At 41.3% G+C, this 23,070-nt stretch overlaps 1 protein-coding gene across 2 annotated transcripts in view; it reads right to left on the bottom strand.

Moving 5' to 3' along the window:
• The window catches only part of DOCK10 (dedicator of cytokinesis 10), a 203,411-nt gene that overhangs the window by 77,138 nt on the left and 103,203 nt on the right, over nt 1–23,070 (bottom strand). For both annotated transcript variants that reach the window (XM_081143278.1, XM_081143279.1), the window contains exons 3-7: nt 22,812–22,901; nt 11,236–11,318; nt 4,463–4,538; nt 4,161–4,283; nt 3,770–3,904 (exon numbers count right to left, since the gene is read on the bottom strand). In XM_081143278.1, the coding sequence (XP_080999404.1) occupies nt 3,770–3,904; nt 4,161–4,283; nt 4,463–4,538; nt 11,236–11,318; nt 22,812–22,901 (507 nt within the window). The remainder of the gene's footprint in view (nt 1–3,769; nt 3,905–4,160; nt 4,284–4,462; nt 4,539–11,235; nt 11,319–22,811; nt 22,902–23,070) is intronic.

Genomic DNA, 23,070 nt, shown 5'->3' with positions numbered 1-23,070 from the left:
ATTTATAAATGAATTATTCTATTTATAACTGCTCAGAAGCCAAATTATTGGTTTCTATTTGGAGTGAAACAGAATTGCTTGCAGTGTAGAGGAGTTTATGTTGGGGAAGATTAAGATGCCTAAGTGGTTTTCTATCGCACTCTCCAAAATAATGGCATATAAACTAGCAAAAAAGAAAGGACAGAAATAGAAAGTCAATGGGATATTTTAATAATCTTGAAATGCAATAGCTGAGTCATTAAAACGGGAACTTCAAAAAGTAATCCTATCCATTTCATTCTCCCAATTTTCCTGTTTCCCTGAAATCGCTGTTCTTTGTGTCCACTGCAAATACTTTGTTCTTCCAAGCTCACCACAGCCCATCTACACGTCTTCATAAATAACAAGAACCCGTGAATATGTCCTAATGCCATCTGATGTGTGTAATGAGTTGTAGCAAACTGGTCTGTTTCCACAAAGCTCATCTGGAAAAGTTCTGACACGGATACTCCGAGGGAGCCACTAAAGCCAAGGCAGGGCCGAATGTCGAGGAAGGAAGTTACCCACACAATTTATTCCATCACCCCAGCTGCGGTGCCAGCATCTTCCACGGAGTTGTGCAGAAACGAAAGAAGAGTTTTCAAAGGAAACACAACATCAAAGCCAAGTTACTGGGATTGGTGGCTACTACCCACACAATTTTTTCCATTCTCTCTATGTTTATTTGTTCATTCATTCAACTAAAATTTATTGGGTACCTTCTCTGTTCCAAGTACACAGCATTAAAAAAAATCATCTAAAGTGCTTGCCCTCACTGAATTTACATTCTAGTGCAATGAAGGGTCATTAAACAAATAAGCAGAACCCTAACATATATACTATGTGTAATGTAATATAATATACCGTCATCAGGGATAAATGTAATTTCATTCTTGCATGTATTATTGGAACCTAATGTTGGAGACGAGTCACTCATGTTTATTTGTATCTGTCTTTCTGTGCACCCTCCCTCAAGCTGGAAGCTCTTTGAAAACAGGAGCCACATCTAATTCATAGTTGGCTTTCCCACAATGCTTTGCAATAGAACCGTTTCAATATACATTTGCTGAAGTAAATCCTGCATCTAAAACTTGCTGCTTAAAACTGAACATGAGCACATCTTTGTAGTGTTTCCTGTGCCCATGGGGCTTATGTAGGATAAATGTATGTGTGTACATATGCAGGTATGCCCACTTCTTATATAATAACCAAGGCATTTCCTCAGGCATCTTTCTGTAATTTTGGACATTCCTGGGCCACAGATTTAATTTTGCCATTTATTAGCTCTGTGACTTGGGAAAGCTACTCTGTCTCTGAGTTTTACTTTCATAAATTGGGACAATAATAATGTATGTTCCATCAGCTGCTGTCAAATAATATATTAAATGACGGAAATGACAACTGTCATTCTGGTTTTTATTATTTTCATGGGAAGTGAAATTCTTTAGAGACAGTTTGCCAGTGGGAGATTTATAGGCCATATTTGTCCTCTAGATTTGTTTTCCTTGGCAGGTACACTTTTTCTCCCCATTTGACTGCTTCTATGTGGGCATGCACACTCCAGTTCCACAGAGTCTCAGCTGCTCCTTCTCGGCTCACCCCTGGTCCTACTTCCCTTACGTACTGGCTACCTGAGCTGCAGAAGGCATCTGAGCTTCTAGACTTTGGTTAAGCACACGAGGCCATTGCTTTGGACCCCATATCCACCGGGTGGCAGATCCAGCACCCAGGAGAAAATGAACAGTGTTTGGCACCCCACCAACCCCCATTAAAGTGGCAAAAGTCATTATCACTGTCAAAGTAGGGACCCTAGGCAGATGGATTCCTGGGTGATTCACTCTCCTCACGGTGGCAGGACCTGGAGTAGATGGATGGATAGATGGATGGACCAAAAAATGAATGAATAAATGAGAAGACTCTGACTAAACAAGATAGAATACCAGGCCTAAACAGCCCTTAGTCCCAGATCAAAACTGGAGAAGCAAACACTGGAAGTTCTGCTCCAGATTGGGGGCGCAGGGGTATAAGACAGATCTAATATTCATTCAACATACCAGACTGTTCGATAGGATTACAAAAAAGTGGAAGACTACTGTCGGTCCTTATTTTACCAAGAGCCAGGAAATTTGGGTAAGAGTTTCTCTCTGCTTGAGGTGTAACCCTTGAAATGCATTTCTAAGAATTCCAAGGACTGTTCTGAAGGAAACACAATATACAGAGTAGGTCTGAATGGCTGGCTCACTAGGGAGTGTTATGAGCTTGAACACTCTCAGGATGCCAGAGGGTAGGTAGCACTTTCTGAGCCAAAGTCTTTGTTCCTCTTTCCTGATTTATTCAAGGGGAAACAGACAATGATTCTGACACAATCGGCCTGATTCATCCTGTTCTTCGTGTGCTCTGAGCTTTTGTGCAGTGTTTCAGCTTTCGGCACAGTTGTGTCTGGGGGTGTGCTACAGCAATGACTGAGCCTGCGCTGCCTCCTTCAGAATATTCTTTCCAGACGCAAACACTTGTAAGTCAGAAAGAGCTGTAAGCAAACATGTTAAGAACCGGGACCGGGTGACAAGTGACCCAGATGTCTATCTTCCCAAAGTGACCTCAAGAATCTGGAAGTCCTCCCTCTAAAAAAGGTACCGAGTTCTTGATAAAGAGAACTGTAAATGAAGGGACATAGTGCTCAACTCTTTAAAAGATATAATAAATGTTCCCAAATATTTGGATGGCTCTCTACGGGAAAATAAAGTAGGGTTATTTAATTAAGCTTTAACATGCAATATCTACCTTTGGGAATCCTACCTACAGGCCCATATTTTCTGTGCAGCTTTCCAGCTGCCCCAACTGAGTTCATCACTGTTCTGTGCAGCTAGAAGATTCCACAGGGATTGCCATTTCTACCTCCATCACAGCTCTTGAGACACTGTGTAATAGATATGAGCTTGCATCCCTCTGTGGCTATGATTTCAGTAGGGAATTCATCCAAGTGAGGCCTATGGACTTGTTCTGCAAAATGAGTCCTGAGGACAACAGTTAGAAGACCGAGAGGCTGCAGAGGAGCACTGTCTGTTAAAAGCACTATGTCTGCTTCTGAAATTAAACTCTTGGGAATCAATGTGATCCTTGTGTCTGAAGGAAACCTCTTCTTAGATGTATATGCACAGAGTGAATTTGCTATCTCATACCCAACAGTAAAGACAATATTTATGAAGTGCATTCTTGGAGCCATATGATTTTCACGTTATCTTCTTGAATTCAGTGCTCAGTGCTTCTCCGATGCAGCCACACAGGTGGTCATCTTCCTCTCCTTGAACAGACCAGACTTGCTCTTGCCTCAGGACCTTTGCACTTGCTCCCCCTCTTCATTCTTCAGTCTCTAGGTCAAATACTTTCTCTTCAAACATACTTTTCGCACTTCTGGAGAGTTAATATTCTTTTACAGTCTCATCATTTGTCTCTCTCCCTTTAGTAACCCTGTTTATTTTCTTTATTACAGATTTCACCAACTGATTCTATTCTGTTTATTTCTTTCTTTGCCTGTTTTCTGTTTTTCTTCTTTTACTGAAAGTAAGTTTTGTGAGAGCAGGAATCAAGGCCGCCTTGTTCTCCACTGAGCCCCTGGGGCCTAGAACAATTCTTGGCTCATCTCAGATACTCCATAAATATTTGTGAAATAAATAAATAACTGACGATTGGATGAACATACTCTTTGATAAAACAAAACAAAACCCAAGAGGGAAAAGAGATTCCTACTCACCTGCACCACACCTGTACAGGAATCCAAAAAGATGCAGCCTTTGGGTTCTTTGGATATTTTTTCATCCTTGTAAAAATTCATGATGTAGGAGCTATCGGGCAGCTGAGTCAGCTGGAAGTAGCGCTTTTTGAAGGACTGAATAAAGGAAAAGATACAAGGAGGCCGTTAGGATGCCGTGCGCCCTTCCTCATGGAAACCAGCGTTTTCCTAACTCCCTGGGGGAGGGGGGCACCTGTAGGGAGCTGTCTGAGAGAAGAGCAGGCTCCTTTGTCATAGATAAAATATGACACAGGACATACACTCCATGCAAATGGCTCTCCCCCGCGCTCTGACCCAAGGAGGGGCGCCCAGAAAGGCGGTGGCACGGAGATGCGTCCCCAGGGCTCCTTACCCGAACGGTGACGGTGTTGTTCACGGTGCTATTGAAGTTGCCCTTGTAGAGCCAGCCCGACTTGAAAACTGCGGTTCCTCCCGCGCCCCCGCCGCCCTTGGAGGACGAGTGCGAGGTGGTGTCCTGCGGGAAAGGCACGGTCAGCGGGCCGTGGGTGGGCCCGGCCCCCATGGCTGCCAAGGGGCCTCCTCCCCGCCGGCTCGTCTCGGGATAACGCACAACTGCAATCCAAGGTGCCCGCCCTGGGCTCGGCGCCCCGCAGTAAGGGGCCCGCTTTAAGCGCCCCCCACCGCCCCACCTACTTCATCTTTGTCGGCATCTTCGTGGTCAACCTCGAAGGAGTGCGAGGGAAGCTTGTCCGGCTTGCATTCTGCTCTGCTGTGAAAACAGAACAAACAACACGTTCGCATTTGTCACTTGAGACGTGCTTTTCAGGGCCAGCTGCCCCCCGGGAAACAACTACTGCTTTTCAATAAAATAAGGCAACCTTGTGAGGGTGCCATTCCCTTCGGCGGCACTAACCCTGCCCTGCACCGTGACGTGTGACTCCAGGAATAAGTGTGCTTCTGGGGTTACTCGTTAAGTACGTGGGGTACTATTCATGCAGATTCGCGCACTGAACCAGTCGCAGGTGAGCAGGAAGGTCCTTAGGCCTGGCGGCTTACGTTTTCCCCTTTCCCACGCTGGGGTGGAATCTGAAGCGCAATGGTTTTCATTTCCTTTCTGTTTCGCTTTTATGGGACGTGCCCAAGGGTACAGGGCGGTCATTGGAAGACTGGTGGCCACAAACAAGCCTGTGCTCTGGCCACTAGGCTGCGCTGCTCCCCTAACCGTGGTCTCCCCAAAGGCCTGCATCCATCAGGGGCCACTGTGCTCACTTAGTGCGTTTCCATGGGAGCCCAGAAATGCCTGTGTCCCAGCGTCACCAGCCAGGGAGGAGCGGGAGCGTACACCTGGCTCTGTACGTGGTGGGATACGACAGAGCTAAGCTTCCCTTGGCTTCGTTCTGTCTCATACCTCAGGGCTCAGTGGAACCTGGACACCACCATCCAAGGTTCAGGTAGCTCCCGATACCTAGCTGGACATCTTTACGTGTAGAGTTTGCATGGTGCACTTGTTTTCTTTAAGGTGATGGATACTGTGTAGAAGCAACCTCAGGATTCCCATCGCAGACCGTCTCTTACGTTGAAGGTATTCCAGAGAGCGACACTCAGCCGACTCCATTAGTCCCTAACCGTGTTCCTGCTGACCTTATGTTTATTAAAAAAAAAGTGCAGACCAGGGAGTGTCCATTTAGGTGGGGGTGGGTGAAAGTGGCCATGCCTTTTCACGGCTGGCTTTTCTTAATTCTGAATTTGCTTGATCAAATTCAGTGGGAGTTGAGAGCTGTCTTAATTCCTGGAGGTCCTTCCTCTTTGCCGCTAAATAATCCAGTGCCCGGGTAGTACCTGCTACACAGAAGACGCTCCATAATACCAGCCATATACCAGAATATTTTCCCCAAACTGAGGAAGGAGAGAGGAGATAATTAAGCATAAGTAAACAAGATTATTTCCCTGGGTGAAAATGGCTGGGAAGAAAATTAAAGAGGGAAAAAGAAAAGTGTGATCTGGGAAGGGGGGCAGGGGCCAGATTTAGAAAGGGTGGTCATGGATGGCCATTGAAGTTGACAGTCAGAAGAAGCTGGCCATGTGACGATCCGGGGCAAGGTCATTCTGGCAGAGTGGATGGTGACAGTCCCGGTCCTGGGAACGAACCAAGTTGGAGCGTCCAGAGTGGAAGGCTGGGGGCTGGAGCCCCGTGTGGAGGGAGAGCACTAGGAGGTGAGGGCAGCCGTGTAAGAAAAGGCCTGGGGCTACTGAGGACTCGTCTCTCCCTGTCAGTCCTGCTCCCACTGACCCACAGGACACGACCTCCTTGCCTTTAAGTAGCCATTGTCACACCTCTCAGTCTCATGTCTGCAGCCATAAGCAATGACTGTTCACCCTTTCAGATGATCATTACAAGATAAGCACCTCTGCCACCGGCTTTAACATTCTCCCCCCCGCAGCACTGTGTGGTCTCTGAGTCTCTGGGATCCTGAAATAAAGGGCCCAGTAGGGACCTTACCCTCTGGTGTTGGAACCCAACGTTAGTTGTCATTTCTAGGCCGTCTCGTCGCTCCCTTCTACACCCAAGTTACTTCCATAAGGCTTGTGGGGAGGCCTGAGTGCCCCATCAGTTACGGTTGTGGGGGTAGGGCTGTTACTAAGCCTCTCAGAGCCTTAGTTTCCTTTCTACGACTGGGAGAACAGTTCCTGCTCTGCGGGATTATGCGTGTTAAAGGAGGTAACTTACATTCGGCATCTAGCACATTCTGGTTCACTGTCCATTCTCAGAACATGGTCTTTTATAAAAAAAAATTCTGTTCTAATTCAGTCCACTCAGGCTGGTTACATTTTATTTGATATTCAGTCACAAAACAGATTCTATAAATGCTCTTCTTTATATCAAATCAGCTGTAGTAAAAAATTTAAATATGGCATATCTCTGTATTTTACCCCATGGATTAATGAGATCCGTGGCACCATATATACTTTTGGTTTCATATATATCTTCCAAATTGAGGTATAACTGACAAATGATGTATTAGCTTCAGGTATACAACATAAGGATTCTAAATTTTTATATATTGCAACATGATCTCTACAATAAGTCTAGTTAACGTCTGCCACCATACATAGTTGCTTTCATTCACAGTAACTTCCAAATATGCGATACCATATTATTAACTGTAGTTACACACTGGGTATTACATCCCCATGGCATTTATTTTATAACCGGGAAGCTGTACCTCTCCATTCTCTTCACCCATTTTGTCTTCCCCCACCTCCTGCCTCTGATGACCATCAATCTGTTCTCTGTATCTATGAGCTTGGTTTTTGTTTGTTGTTGTTTTTTGTCTTCAAATTCTACATACAAGCGAGATCATATGGTATTGTCTTTCTCTGACTTATTTCACTTAGCATAATGCCCTTGAGAGCCACCCATGTTGTCACAAGTGGCAAGATTCCAGTCGTCTTTTTTTTTCTTTTTTTATGACAGAACAGTATTCCATTCACCCATCACTAGGTTGTTTTTATGTCTTCGCACTAGTTAAATAACACTGCAGTGGACATGGGACGCATATACCGTTTCAAATTGGTGTTTTCATTTCCTTCGGATAAATACCCAGAAGTGAAATTGCTGGATGATAGGGTAGTTTTATTTTTAATTTTTTGAGGAACTTCCATCCTGGTTTCCATAGTGACTGCACCAATTTACCTTCCCATCAACAGTACACAAGGGTCCTCTCTTCTCCACATACATCCTCACGAACACTCGTTGTTTGTCTTTTTGAGAACAGCCATTCTAACAGGTGTGAGTTGATAGCTCACTGCGGAATTGATTGTACGTTCCTTTTGGTTAGTGGTGTTGGGATCTTTTCATGTACCTGTTGGCATCTGCATGTCTTCTTCGGAGAAGTGTCTGTTCAGAGCCTCTGCCCATTTTTAATTAGATTGTTGGTGTGTTGTTTTCATTTTTACCCTGCTATTTAATTGTGTGAGTTCTTTGCATATTTTGGATATTAACCCCCATCAGATATATGTGATTTGCAAATATTTTCTTTCGTTCAATAGATTACCTTTTTATTTTGTTGACAGTTGCCTCCGCTCTGCAGAAGCTTTTTAGTTTGATGTAGTCCCACATGCTTATTTTTGCTTTTGTTTGCCTTTGTTTTCAGTGTCAAATACAAAAAACAGACAAATGTTGCCAACAACGTTAAGGAGCTTATCCCCGATGTTTTCTTCTAGGAGTTTTATGGTTTCAGGTCTTACATGCAAGTCTTTAATCCACGTTGAGTTAATTTTTGTGTGTGGTGTAAGATAGCAGCCTAGTTCCATTCTTGTGTACGTGGCTGTCTAGTTTTCTCAAGACCATTTATTAAAGAGACTCTCCTTTCCTCGTTGTATATTTATCTTTGGCTCCTTTGGCATCATACAGTTCCATGTCATTCTTGGAACCACAAGTTCAGTGGTTTTTTAAAAATTCCTAATGTGTGAAGGCTTTATATTTTACACTTAACCTGAAATAATGTCTTTCTTCAGCAGTATCTTCCTATAAGCATACCCTTTAAAAAAGTAGGGTTTTTAAGAGTTAATAATAATACATTTTAAATGTAAAGAATAAAAATGAGGGAGACCAGCACACACCTCTTTTTTCACTTCTCCATAACCGCAAGTTTTCGTTTCGTAGCCTCAGCCACCATAAAGAGAAATGACCAGTTTTAATTGTTCTTCTAATACAGGAGGGAGAAAGATGACTTACTTCTAACAGCCTCACAAGGTCCAAGTAAAGGATCTGTTTGCACTACTGACCTAAATATGTGCAGCCTTCGGTGGGGAGCACTCAGCTTTGTGAAATCACTTAAGAAACAGCTTTGCTAATCAGTGTAACAGTCTTCATGATTTCAGGGGATATGTGAGGATTGCATTTCTGGATTATATTCTGGAACTTCTGATCTCCATGTACATATATCATTAACTTTCTTATTTCGTGGCAATATTATTCTTCCCCTTCACAGTATCGACTTCCACTTCCTTTAGTTAAAGTAAAAAAAAAAAATTCTCAACACTTTTCTGGTTACAATTGCATTTCTTCTCATGAGACTTTTTTTCTTATGCTCTATGGGAATTCCAGTTCAGCATGACCCTGTACGTACTGGAGGTGCTTTCTCCAGTTTTAAAAGAGGGAAAATACCTCCAATCTTTTCTTTCTTTTTATTTTTATTGAATTTATTGGGGTGGCATTGCTTAATAAAATTACACAGGTAATGTTGCTGGTGGAAACCGGGTTCTTCTATGGGATCATGAGGAAAGCATTCAAGGACCCACATTCGGGGGGTTGCAGTGTGGCAAGCTAGCTAACCATGGGAGCAATTTCAGGTGTACGATTCTATAACACAGCATCTGTATACTGTATTCTGTGTTCACCCCTCCAAGTCAAGTCTCCTTCCACACCATTTATCCCCCAATTCCCTCTCTACCTCCCCCTACCCCCTTTCCCTCTGGTAATCGCTGTACAGTTGTCTGTGTCTATGAGGTTATTTATTTATTGAATCCCTTCACCTTTTCCACCCAGCCCCCCAGCCCCCTTTTCCTCTGACAGCTGTCTTTATGGCACCACAAATATAAGAAAAGAAAAACAGTGTCCAGGCATAAAGCCACTAAACATTTCGTAGACTTGAGGAGAGTGGGAGCCTTTACTTGAGAGGCCAGCTAAGCGCGGCCCTCTACATTCTCACTTCATGTGCAGTGTTCCAAAGGCTTGGACGCAGCCTCCGTGTTGTAACCACTTCTCCGAACTATTCTGAGAAACGGGAAGTCTTGATTTGAAAAAAATGCTTGCTTTTCAATTGCGCCTATAAAAAGTGCATGAACACCCAGGCATTCTGATTGTAGTAATTACTCACGAAAGCCCAGCGTGCGATGGGACCTTCCAACATGAAGGTGCAGAAGGTTATCTGTTGAGTGACCTGAATCTAATGCAACGTCCAGAGATTTGGCAAAAGTTAATGTTTACTATTTTAAAAAGCATCTGCTGTTTTGGAGGGACACTGGCTCTTCATAGTAGACTCCAAAAGAAATGGCCTGTCTCTCTCCCTCTCTTTTCCTAGCCTCACCACAGCAGTCCCTTTATCCACAGAGCAGGCCAAGCAATCTTTAAAGAGGGAAACCAGATCATGTCATACTCCGGGTAAAATTTCCACAGGCTTCTGTCACAATGAGAGTCAAATCCAAGCTCCGTTCTAGGGCCCACAAGGTCCCCTGCCTGGGTTTCCATAGTTTCATTTCTCTACTCTCTTTCCAGCCCTCAGCTCCAGCCTCCTTGATTGGCATTCTGCTCAAGTGGCCCAGCTGGTTCCCACCTCAGGACCTTTGTCCGTGCTGTTCCCTCTGGGGATCTTTTCCCAAGATCACAGTGCTGGTAGAGACTGTTACTTCAGATCTGACCACAAATGCCACCTTCTCAGGGACATTGCCTAACTCCTTCCAATTCTGCATTCAGAGGTCAAGAGCAGCACTTCCAAGTATCTGAGTCTGGAAAAGATGTTTTGGGGGAACGGGAAATCTCGGAAAGTGGTACCCAAATATGAACCACGTGTCCATTTAAAAGTTAGATGCCATGTGCATCATAATAGAAACATATCTTTGGATTGTCTTCAGTGTTTTTCTGGATTATTTGCATCATTTTAGTTTGAAGAACCAGTGTGTTGAGAGATTCCAGGTTATTGAAATTCCTTAAATTTGAGCAACTCCAATCCCATCCAGGTATATTCCTTTTTAAAATTTGCCATTTGCCCAGTTTACTTATTCAGCAGGTAATTTATTGCAAAACTATTGCAAAACTGTGTGCCAGGCATTCCCCTAGGCCTGTAGGGGGTTCTGCAAGGAAAAGTCCCTGCCCTTCGGGGGTTTTTACTTCAGTGGGGACACGAGCACTGCACAAGTGAGCTTCTCTGTGGAACTGCCATTTTGAGCACATTCAGGACAAAGTCACCTTCTTCTAAAGCCTTATTTCCCCAGATTCCAGAAAAAAAATGAGGTGCTGATTTATCCCTTTTAACTTATCTTAGGCATGTGGCACTTCTGTGGAGGTTGTTTATTTTAGTGAATTTTGCTATCCCAGCGTGAAGATACACGGAACCAGTGGCAAATCTGAACACTATACACAAACATTGTCAGAAATTTTTTTATCTAAACTGTACTTTTCTAATCACCTGTATCTGCTATTGAAAGGACAGCTCACAAATGAATGATATAATGATACTTTCAAACTTTGTTCGAAGTTAATTATATCACATTCCCAATTTTGTCACTATACAATCATTACATTGCTGAGTAAAATATTTTATCATGACTTATATTTTTAAAATTTGTAAAATAGTCCCTGACCCTAGATTAACATGCATGTGTTCATAAACAATGGCAGAACTTAAACAAAGAAGTATTTTCTATATGGGGAAACCCAAGCTCTACTCATAACAGGTTCTTACCGAGGTAACTGTCGAATGTCTCCAGAATATTGTTCATATTTGTAGTTTACCACGTACCACTGGGAACTATAAAATTTACAAGCCTTAAAGAAAAAAAACAACAACAATTAAACAATGGTCATTAAAAAAATTCAGCTATCTTGTCAAAAAGCTCCATGAATTCAGTACTGATAGTTCGGGGTCATGTGAAGGTAGCTGTGTTAGCGATGCTAAGGCAGGGAAGGGGCCTGCTCACTATGATCATTTCGCGCCTCCAGTGCCATGAGAACCTACCCAGGCTCCTGAGGAGGAGCCATTGAACATACCGTCCCGTTTTGCTCCACTCAGGAGGGCCTGGATTATCACTCGCCGAACCACACCAAGGGCACGCTGTTAACCTCAACCCATCATTTCTCAGCTTCCCTTGGCAACCCCTTCCATCATTTAATCGCTCTCAGTAGTGAAAGATGTTATTATTTATATGTAATCTTTTCCTCATAACTTTAGCTCATTTCTTCTTGTTTTTGCATCAGTAGCTTTCCCTTTTCTCTTTGTATCAACCCTGCTGTCAACTCGAAATCTGTTTTCCAGTTTCCCTCACTGCCTCCTAAGGCCCAGCCTTCCCCGTCACTGTTCATGGATTTTATAAATATATGTGGACAAAAGATGACCAAAAACTTAAAAAACAAACGAAGACGAACAGCACAAAATAATTATCTTATGTGGCCCATAAGGAATGATTTTACAGTATTTACCGAGGGCGAATATTTCTCAAACACCTACCGAGCACTTAGCACCGTACTGACCGTGGTCTGGCGATGGGGATTTCACTAGGTGGCTTTTAAGATTCCTTTTGATTCTAAAATTACATGATTCCGGGGACGAAACAGCTCTTAGGATGAGAAAGAAACTGTTCTCTAGCATTAGTGGGAGCAGGAGGCGCAATAGACCTGATGCAATATGCAGAATAAAGGCCTGTGGTTGTCTTTATGACCAAGAGGGACAGGCGGGACCTCTTTGTGACAGCGGTCACTCAAGGTGCAGAGAGGGCTGCAAACAGAGAGCACTGGCACTGTCTCCGCACGGACAGGATGCGGGAGGGCAGGGTCCAGGAGACGGCGCAGAGGGGCTGGGGGGACACGGGGTGCAGGCGCCTGTCCCAAGGTGCACAGAACAGGCAGGGAGAGGGCAGCGGGGTCAGGCCGCGCGGGCCGCTCTGGGTTTCTCTGGCTTTGAGTTTTCTCAGCACCACAGCTTTGTGTGTTCAGGGAGACACCCCACACAAACAACACGTGAGACGGGGAGGGGCTGCGGGAGAAGAGAGGAGTTGAAAAACAAAACAGCCGCGGGACAGACAGACACGGACAACCTTCGGGAGAGCTGTAATGACTTGAATGGAAGGAATGGGAACAAAACTGAATATTTAGCTCATAGGAAATTTCTTAACTTGCCAGTTCCTGAGCCAATTCTGCAAATCACATGTTTCTGGAAATACGAGGAGAACTGAGCCCTGATATGCTCCTTGGCTAACCAGTTCCATCTTCATTTTCTATAAGATGCCAGGTACTCAGGAAGCAGCAAAGAGGCCACAGTATCCCAAGCCTTGGAGGGAGAACATTCGTGATTATAGCTATTCTTTACCTTCTCTCACTTACTTTCCTTTCTCAACGCCTTCCTGTAGTTCTCAAATATATTTAAAAATAGAAAACAAAAAGCACTCAACCTACTCCCTTTTTGCATTCCCTTTCAATTCTTTTTTCTGGTACATAGTTTTACCTTGTTCCCTTCTAAGTACATATTTGAATTTAAATAGTTTTTTGTTCACTAAATGCCATATTCTAGAGATTTTTGCATTTGCTTTCTAAATTCCATGAACACTTTAAAGCAGTAGAATAAAATATCATACCCCAATTTACTAACTCAGTCTCCTAGGCTCGGAGTCACTCATTCATTAATTCATTCAACAAACATTATTGAGCCCTCACTGTGTGCCTGGGGTTGTTGTAAGCGACGGGAACCCATCAGTGAACATGAGACTAAAAGTCATCCCCTCTTGAAACTTATCTCTTTGTGAAGAGATGGTTAATAAATACAAAAAAATAAGTGAACTGAGCAATATGTTAGCAGATAATGTCATGAAAAATAAAGCAGAGGCGGGGAGGGGTAGAGCTGGGGAAAGGGGGTCAACTGAAATAGAATCGTTAGGGTATTGCATTTGCCATTTGAGCGAAGACTTATAGAAGAGGCAGAATGAGTGGTTGTCTTGGCTACTTGAAATTTTGTGCCATGGTCGAAAAAAGTACTTCAGAGTGTTTCTTCATGCATATGGTCCTCCCATGTGCCTCCAAGTGCCACTTATTTTGGATTATTTTCTTAGGATAGAATACTCAAAGTATTTTTAAACTTCTTGATTAAAACATTGCCGAACCAACGTGTGTTCTTTATAAGCAACATGCAAACGGAGGGTACACCATTGAGCCAGGAGCTACAGGGCTTCCTTCTTGTTCAAGAATTAGTACTCACTTCCAACAGGATTTTGGTCAAATCTGTTTATTCACTTGGATCTCATATATAGCTATTGAAGATTTAGAACATTGGAATGGATTAGAAATTTCTGCCCCATAACATCCATCTCTACACTTTCTGGTCTGGAAACAAAGATGCATTGACTCACTCGTTGTCTTTTCTTGCTATGAATAGTACCTATGTTTAACCACGATAAACATGGATTTGCACACATTTTACACACAGTATCCACAATATGCCACAGGCTTAACTGAATGAATCTGAGATGTGCTAATCCTGAATTCCACTAACCAAAAATAAATGTGGTACTTTCTTATATTTTTGTACTATGATAAAGAACTACCTCTTTTTTGTTTTGGAGTGGCAAGTGCTTGTCAGATATTGTACTACTAAGTGTTTTGCATATAATCTTAATAAGCACTCACTGAGATTTTATTATTCCATCTTATAGATCACAGGGGCAAAGAGAGGCTCAGAGCTTGCCTCAAGATCCTACACGTGATAGAATTAGGATTTCAAACTAGATTTGTTGGACTCTCAAAGTCCATTCAGTTAATTTATGAATTGTATGATGATTGCAGATATATATATATATTTTTTAGCACATTCAGACCATCATTCCAGATGTTTTTATGGCATTTGTTTCTGTCTTGGAATCAGACAGACCTGAATTTGAATTTTGGTATTAGCTGTGTGATCTCAATGAAGTAACTTAACATCTCTAAATTTCTTTATCTGTCTAAATAATGTCAACTTTAATAGGGTCAAATAACAATTCTTATAAAGTATTTAGCGTAGGTTAAGTATTTAATAAACATTTCCTTTAAAAAATTAGTTTTTCAGAGTTTGACTCAACTATAATTCACATTCACAATAGTTGATAGTAACTTGTTTTTTTAATTTATGAAAGCATAGTTCTGGAAAGATATATTAGCTCTGATTATCAAAGAGCTTTGTTTTAATCAAATCCTTTATGAATTTATGTGCCAGATTTCATGGATCTGCTGGTGGGTAGATGAGAATCAGGGTTAGACTAGACGACCCTTAAGAATCCTTCTAAATCTGTGATTTCTCTGATTCTGAGAAAGCCGGTGCATTTTAGAAACACATAAATGTTTCCCCTACATGGTTATGGCATTTTGGAAATGTTATGCATGGAAAATTACTCTCTATTCTTTGTTCCAGCCCACACAGTCACTCTAAGAAGATCATTAAGAACTATTATAATTATGCCTACAACTCCTTTTTGTCCAAAAATTAAGCTGGAATGACCTGTTGCAAATCCAAAGTCACAGGCTACAACTCTGCTTGTCACCATAAGGCAATAGCTCCATTTCCCCCTCACCAACCACCAATCCAGCAACACCAGTTTCCAAATGCCAGCTCCTTAGCTCCTTAAAATGAGGGCTGCCACAGGCCACGTCAAAAGTGAAGCATGCTGAGCTGGTTCATTTTCCAAACAGCAATGACCGGTTCACGTTTGATTCATTCACTGCGTGTGTTTGTTCAGCCTAAACAGCACCATCGCTGCCTGCGACATGTGTAGGCACAAAAAAGACGAGCCAGGTCGACATGGTTAAAGGCTTACATGCCATTAGGATAGCGTTTCTTAAACTCTATTGTGTCCCTGGATTTTCTGAGGTGGCTAATTAAAATGCAGGGTCCAGGGTCCCGCACGAATCCGTTCAATCCGAATCTGCAGCAGGGAGCTCCTGAATCCATCCTGCCCCTGGCGTGACAGTGTGGCTGGTCCTTGTCACGCTGTCTGCCTAGGAAATGAAAGCATTGGGGTCCTAGCTTCATACAGTGAACTCGAGTAAGTGAGATCACCCTCCCCTCCGGCTTTCACTCAAGTAGACACAACATTTAATTTTTATTAAAAAAATTTTGTTGTCGTTAATCTTCACCTGAAGATATCTTTTCCAGTGCTTTTCAGAGAGGGTGGAAAGGAGGGAGGTAGGAAGGTGGGGGAGGGAGGAAGGGGGGAGAGAAAGAGAGATTTGAGAGACACTGATCGAATGGTTGCGGCCCCCAGGGCTGGGAATTGAACCTGCAACCCTTCCATGTGCAGGCCAAAGCTCTAACCCCCAAGCCATAGTGGCCAGGGCTAGACAGAGCCTTTGAAAAGAGCAGGGAATCCATCACCTCCAGCACAGGGTTTTATTTGTAGTGGATATTCAATGTATATTGTCGAGTGAATGAATCTTCTCTATCTTTTTTCCTTTAGAAATTACTAAACATGACATGTTGAAAGTTCCAAAAGTCTAAGTATTTTAGAAAAGATTGGGCAATTGTAAAGAGCAGCAGGATACTCTAAAGAAAATATTTCATTTCCCTCTCCTCTTTAGAGAATCATTAGAATCAATTCAAATCGTGTTACCTACCCCAAAGAGCAATTTTGGTTTGGCAATGTAATTTGTCCATCTCTGAAAATGGCTGATTATTAGATTCTGGCCACAGAGTAATAAGCAGGTAATAAATGGCTTTTTAGATGCAAAATTGTTTTTCTTTCTAGCCATACAGGTTTATTTAATTACATGGCTACTTTCTTGCCAGAAAGATTTATGCAACCACAAAAGGTGTTCATTTTGGCCCTCAGTCACCACTGGGATGAATTCTGTATTTGTAAAGTGATTGTGGTAATTTTCATATTCATGCCATCCTTCCTAGTTCAGGAGTAATTATGGCTATTGTATAAATGTTGAAAATGTAGCATCACGGAATTGGGTGAATTTAGGCAAATTATGTATTGAAAGGGTCGCTGGATAATTTATTGTCCACATTGAGGCACTTCAAGTTGAAAGGAGATGCTATTAACCGGCCAACAGGTAGAACAAGAGACTATTCCTGCAAACCAGGTCATGTGGGCACTCAATACATTGATATTTTAGAGGAAAGAACAAAGGCACTGAAAACCTTTTTTCTTTAATTGGGTCATGTTATGTATCCCCTTAAAATTCAATCATTTCTGCAGTGTAACAAGAGAAGTAAAAATAATGGGTTTGGACAAAATAAATGATGTAAATATAGATACGACTCAGTTTCAGAAATCATGGTACAATCTTATTTCATAGATTTGGGTTTGGTTTTTTAAAATATTACTTGCTGTTAGATGGTGTTACTATGCATGTAAATAACACACGTACGATACAAAACAGAATGTCAACTCAAACGACAACCATCAGAAAAAATCATTTTTTAAGCTATTTTCTTATTTTGAATTATAACGCAGCCTAATTTGTTCTGTTTACTTGGTTGATTCTACATAGAAAGCGAGTCGAAATATTTGTGCTGTTTTTCCCCAGAATGTGCTGCACTGAGGCAGTGAACGAACTGCAACTAGCCTTTCCTGGGTCACCCCCGCGGCCCGGGGCGCACTCCTGAGTCACTTGCCGGGACACGGAGCGCGGGTGGCACCGAAAGCCTCGGGAACATTACGATCCAATCGTTCTCTCCACGCGAGGTGTGAAGCCTGGGCGGTAACTCAACGCGGCTGGGAGGCCAGGTCCCCACTGACAGTGGGGTCCTTACTATTCTTTCACCCCAGGGCCTCGGGCTTAGATTTCTGTGTTTTCATTCATTTACCACCAAATGTTACAGGGCAATTTTTATTGTGGAGAAGAGGAAGCCAATTTATATTTGGAACAGTTTTGTGTATTTACAAACAAGGCTGTTATTCTAGGAAATTTGGCGGCTAGAAAATAAATTTCTTCAGGGTCGTTAATGTGAAACACAAAACCACTTTGTCTTCACCAGCGTTGTTCATATATATTTAATCCTGATGCCACTCAGAAGAACGCATTTGACTCTACCTTTATCAGCTCTTGTATGTTTATTACCTGTCATGCTACACATTCAGTATAAAGAAAATCTGGTGAGCCACTTTGTTCTGGCCATGACAGGAATAAAATCATTACATATATGTAAGACTAGGTAAATACAGAACAATGACAGAGTTTGATAACATTTTCCCATTAAACTCTTGAAGTCAAAATACGTAAGTGGCTTTACTTATAAATTTACTTTTAAAAAGTACACACAAAATGAAAACTCCCTTAGCTTCCAGTAAGACCTTCATCAGTGAATTAAGAAAAAGCCCCATTCTCCAAAACAAAAGTAGAAATCATTTTATTCTCACTAACTTTATTAAGAAAGGACTGTGACGTTTTTGATTTTGAGAGATTTTTATAGCCACACCTTCCCCGTATCTGCCGGTGACTGAAATCTGTGCAGGGGGCCCTGAAGCAAGGCCCGAGTTCCGCAGTGAGAAACACCGTGCGCACTGCGCTCTGGTCTGAAGGTAACGAATACACCACAATCAGTCATTTGCCGCCCAGTGATTCAGAATCAGATAACAGCCTGCATTCTTACTTAATTTATTTATACATGCAAAAAATCCCAGAATCACTTAGTGAAAGAGTTATTCTTACTTCTGGGTAAGTTCGAGGGCACATAATTTTACATATTAGATTTAAAATTTTTGTATAAAGTACAAAGGCATTTTGGTTAAAAGAATGGTTTCTTTATCAATGTACATACTACGCTGTCCAAAGTTAAGCACAAAGGACATAAAGTTCTTTTCACTGTAAAAGTAAGAAATGATGTCCCCTGTGTTTCCTTGAGCCACGATACATCCCCTTGGGACCCCGGCTTAGTAAGTGATGTTAAAGGTGGTTAGTAAATGCTGAGTGATGGGCCTGGTCCAATCCTTCCTGCAGTGGACAAGGCCCCCCATGCCGCTGCGAGAGACATGGCACAAATATCCACTCGTGTAGCTTAGCCGAAAGCTCTGTCCTGACACTGCAGCGTGGAAGTTCGGCAGATACCTGAGAACTCTGGTAAAAGACATTGAACTTGACTTCTCCTTGGAGCCGTGTTCAGGAGAAATGAGAAGCTGGGGGTGGAAGTGAGAAGGGGAGGAATGACCCCAGGCTGCTAGCAGGCGAAGGGAATTAAAGTGAGAATAAAGGTGAAGGTGAGGAGTTTGTCCCCAGGATACACAGCAAGAGGAAAGCAAATGCTGTGGTCAGCCTGTTCTCAGCTGAAGCTGGTATTTATAGAGAACTATAGAGATCAAGGGATCAATCTTGAAGTTGTGGTGCAGAAGCTCATGGAAACACAAACAAAACCAGAGGCCTCTAAGAACCCTAGAATATCCAGTGTGGTATTAATCTGCTTTTCGGGCCATTCTCTCTCTGTCTCTGGGACCTTGACTGGATCCAGAGATTGGGAGTGAATTGGCCCTGGGGCTTAGGATTTGATCTGACTGGCCCTGCTTGGAGGCATAGCAGGCAATGAAGCGAGCAGGTATTAAGAGGCAGGAGCTGAAGCTGGCGGGCAGCCAAAGCCAGGGACCTCAAAGCTCAGCTACTAGAGAGCTAAGCACGCCTGGTCCGTGTGAGAGCAATTTCCCACAGCCTAAAGGAGACTGCTGAAGACCTGGGGACACACAAATGTTCTATACATCAGAAGAAGTGAAAGGACCATGAGAGGAAAAGTCCCTAAAAGCATGGAAGCGTTTATAAGTCCACTGTAGTTGTGTGACAAATGATTAAGAATGGGTTATGTCAGACGAACCCAGGGGCCTCTATGACAAACAGACAAGCCCAGCAGGCAGAAGAAGCAAACACATATGGGGCTTTGATGGCTTCACATGACATTTTTATTATCAAACTAAAATGATAATAATAAAGGAATCTGATGTCGTCTCCAAGGTAACTACCTAATTACTTGAAGAGCAGAGGTGGATTTTAAATTTGGAGATAAGTTTAAGAGATAGGCTTGGTTGCTTCCAATTTTGGAAGTATTTTAAGATAAGTTGTAACTAATTTTTTCCAAAATATTTTTTAATTACAAAAATTCATTTGTAACACCACAACAATACCGAATATATATATATTGAAAATCTCTCCCTTTCCCCTACAATCCCAGACTGGGAAGGTAACCAATGTTATGAGTTTGATGTGTATTTTAAAAATACTTTTCTAGGCTTCTATAAACCTATTTACATATACACATGTAGGTTTTATCTTCATTAATATCATACCATTAGCTTTTTTGTCTTATCAATATATCATGGGCATCCAAGTTAATACAGTTAAATATATGTAAGTTTTATTGGTTATATAGTATTATAAAATATAAATGTGCCAAAACTGATTCCAGCCCACCCTTATCAGTTGCTATTACAAATTGTCCAGCACAGCAATACTCATGCTTATAATTATATTTTTATGCCCTAGTGTTTGTTTTTATGATATTCATGTTGCATATTTATGTGTACTACTTAAAAGAAACATTTGAATTACATCTCGGAAGGTTATAGATATGTATTACTAACACTGTGATTGTGTTTATTTCCTTACATTCCCACTGTCACTAAAATATATTCATCCTAAAATTTTTCCTTCTTCAGATATTATGTTATTTTTGCTTTAGTTTATATTTCCATGACACAAGAGAGGGTTGGCAACTTTGTATGCCTCTTGGCCAACTGCATTTCTTTTTCTTGAACTGACTGTTCATATTTTTTGCTTATATTTTCTTTGGTTATTTATTTTTTTCTTATTAATTTGTAGGACTTTGATTATTAGGAGCATGTGTGTCTGTGTGTGTGACAAAAGATATAATGAGTGCAAATAATTTCTGTGGTTAAGTATCTTCTTTTGGCTTTATGGTACCATTTATAACAAAAAAGAAAATGTTTTATTGGCTTAAATCTGTTCATTTTCCATAACTTTCCACTTAAAAATGGTATCCTACATCTTAACAATTTTTGTCATTTTCATATATATCTGGAATTAATCATTCAGATTTTTAATATTTATCTGAAGTTAATTTTTGTATGTAATGTGAGATAGAGCACCCTAACTTTATATTCATCCAAAATGGATAGCCAAGTTGTATTTGTTGAATTGCTCACCCTGCCCCAAAGAATCTTAAGTGCCATATTTACCATTTACTAAGATACCATACACACTTGGATCTGTTTCTAAATAGTGTTTCATTTCACTGGGTATTTGTTTATTCCAAAATATAAAAAAAAAATTGGAAACTGTCTCAATCTATTTTTTAAAGCTAGCATTTCTCTAATACCATAAAAAAAAGAAAACTCCATCCGAATTTTACTCATAAATATTAATGCAAAAATTTGAAATAAAGTATTAGAAATTCTAATGCAGTAGAGAACGAAGGTAACAACACAACTGGAACAAAACAGTTTATACCAGAAACACAAGTATGGAACCATGGGACAGCGACCTATTAATTCTGTTACAGCGCTTTATAAACTCAAGCAGAAAAGCTGTTATACCAATAGACTGAATATGTATTTCAAAACATAAGTAGCTAGTCTTTGTAAATGCTGTAGAGACCAAGAAAGACCCTTCTTAAACATTTCTTTTATGCCAGAAAATGTCATAAAACACCAATTCAAAAATAAGACAGGATGCCCAATATTAGCATTATTATTCAACGTTATTTTAGAGACATTAGATAATAAAATAAGACAAAAGTTAAAGAAAAGATATACTTATTAGAAAAGGAGAAACTTTGTTTGCCGATGACATGACCACACACCTAAGGCGCTAGTAAGAGCTATTAGATAAGAGAGTTTGAGGGAGCTAGTTATGCGTACGTGGAAGTTAAAAGCTTTGAAAAAACAGCAGCAGTGGACACTAAGGAAAGGAAATGGATTTTTAACATTCCATTCACTGATTTGCAGCAAAACTATGAACTACACTGACGTGAATTTAACAACAAAGTTACAGACCTTTATGAAGAATGTGCGACTATGAAGAATACTGGTTAACTGGTTAAATACTCCGTTAGGAATTCAACGTCATATACATTTCAAACCCTACCTAAGTTAACACATACGTATTACAGAACTTTTGTAGAGCTAATCTCAATATTCTGATTTTCCTGAGTAGACAATAACTTGCCAACTCTTTGTTTTTTTTTAAACAGTGATGCCCTAGTAGATATTAAAACTCCCTCTAAGGCTACTGTAAACAAAATATTATGGTGCTGACGTCACACTTATTATTTTTATTAGTAAATATGAAAACAGTATACTCAGGTTTCCTGATGTTATCTAACTCTGCACCTTTTTTTTCTACCTCCTTAAAACAGGCTGTAATTTAATGTATACTTTGGGAAATAAATATAAAATCAGGGAATTGGAAAAAAAATAAACAGGTCAATTTATGGCAAAGGATGACCTGGACTGAATAGTAAAACATAAAAGCTTTTTCTATACGTATAAACTATATGTAAAAAAGAACAGTACAACATAAAATATGATTATTCAGGTTGGTATTGATGTATACACAAGCAAAGCTAGCTTACATTCATACAAACATGTTTAGAGCTGAGAAAGAATTTTGCTATTGTGTGTTCCTTTAATTAAATCCTAATTGGGATCTACTACTTTCTCAGGATTCGAGACTGCATTTAGACTCCACTACTTTCAGTCTGACCTGTGCGGGGCTAAGTTTAATCACTGCATTTTCTGTAAAGGAAGGCCTGCCTTCATTTATTTATTCAGCAAACACCTGCTAAGTAGCTGTTATGTGCCAGTCCAGTCCTTGCCCCGAAGCATCCTGCTCTCTGGGTAGGAGAGCAGCAGTGGTGTAGGCCTTTCCTACACCCATCAAATGACCGTAGATGACATACCAACAGGTTTTATCAGTCCCTTAAAGCTGTCCACATTACCATTTCCATAGCTGGTACTTGAAAGAAACACAGCTCTTCAAAGAGAAACTCTGCTATCCAAAATTCTCACATAGTAGGGCCTTGCCTACAACCCAATCCAAATAAGTAAAATAAAAGTACATCTTCCTATTAAGTATACTCAAAAATTTCTCAATGTGGGGGTTTAAAGTTAAGTAAAAACAAACAAAAAATTCCAAAAGTCGAATAGTCAGCAGATAATGGAAAGTGATGAACAGGAAAGTGGAACACATCTCCCGACGAGGAAGCTTGGAAGACACCGAGCAGTCCCGGCATTTAACATTCTCTCTTGAAAGGGGAGGTGACGATAATATTAAGGTGGCACTGGAAGCACCTACCTCTCTGACCAGCAAACTCTCTGCCTTGTGCTCTGCATCCTCGGGTACCGTCGAGTACAGTGTCCGGACGTCCCAGGAAACGGTGGCGGTCTGAGGGGAGCAATGGAACGAAATTAAGCATCGTGCAGGCCACTGTGCTGAAAACCCAACGGGGAACATGTCCCATCTTAGCATCGAAGGATCAGAGGAGGCAGACAAGCTTGCATGGCTCTTGCGAGTTTACTCTCTAGGAGAGAAGACCCGAACTCTCCTTTGTGAC

The sequence above is a fragment of the Miniopterus schreibersii genome (genome assembly GCF_964146895.1).
Source record: "Miniopterus schreibersii genome assembly, chromosome: 7".
Lineage (NCBI taxonomy): Eukaryota > Metazoa > Chordata > Mammalia > Chiroptera > Miniopteridae > Miniopterus > Miniopterus schreibersii.
The sequence above is the reverse complement of the archived record's forward strand: the minus strand, read 5'-3'. Positions and strand labels throughout refer to the sequence as shown.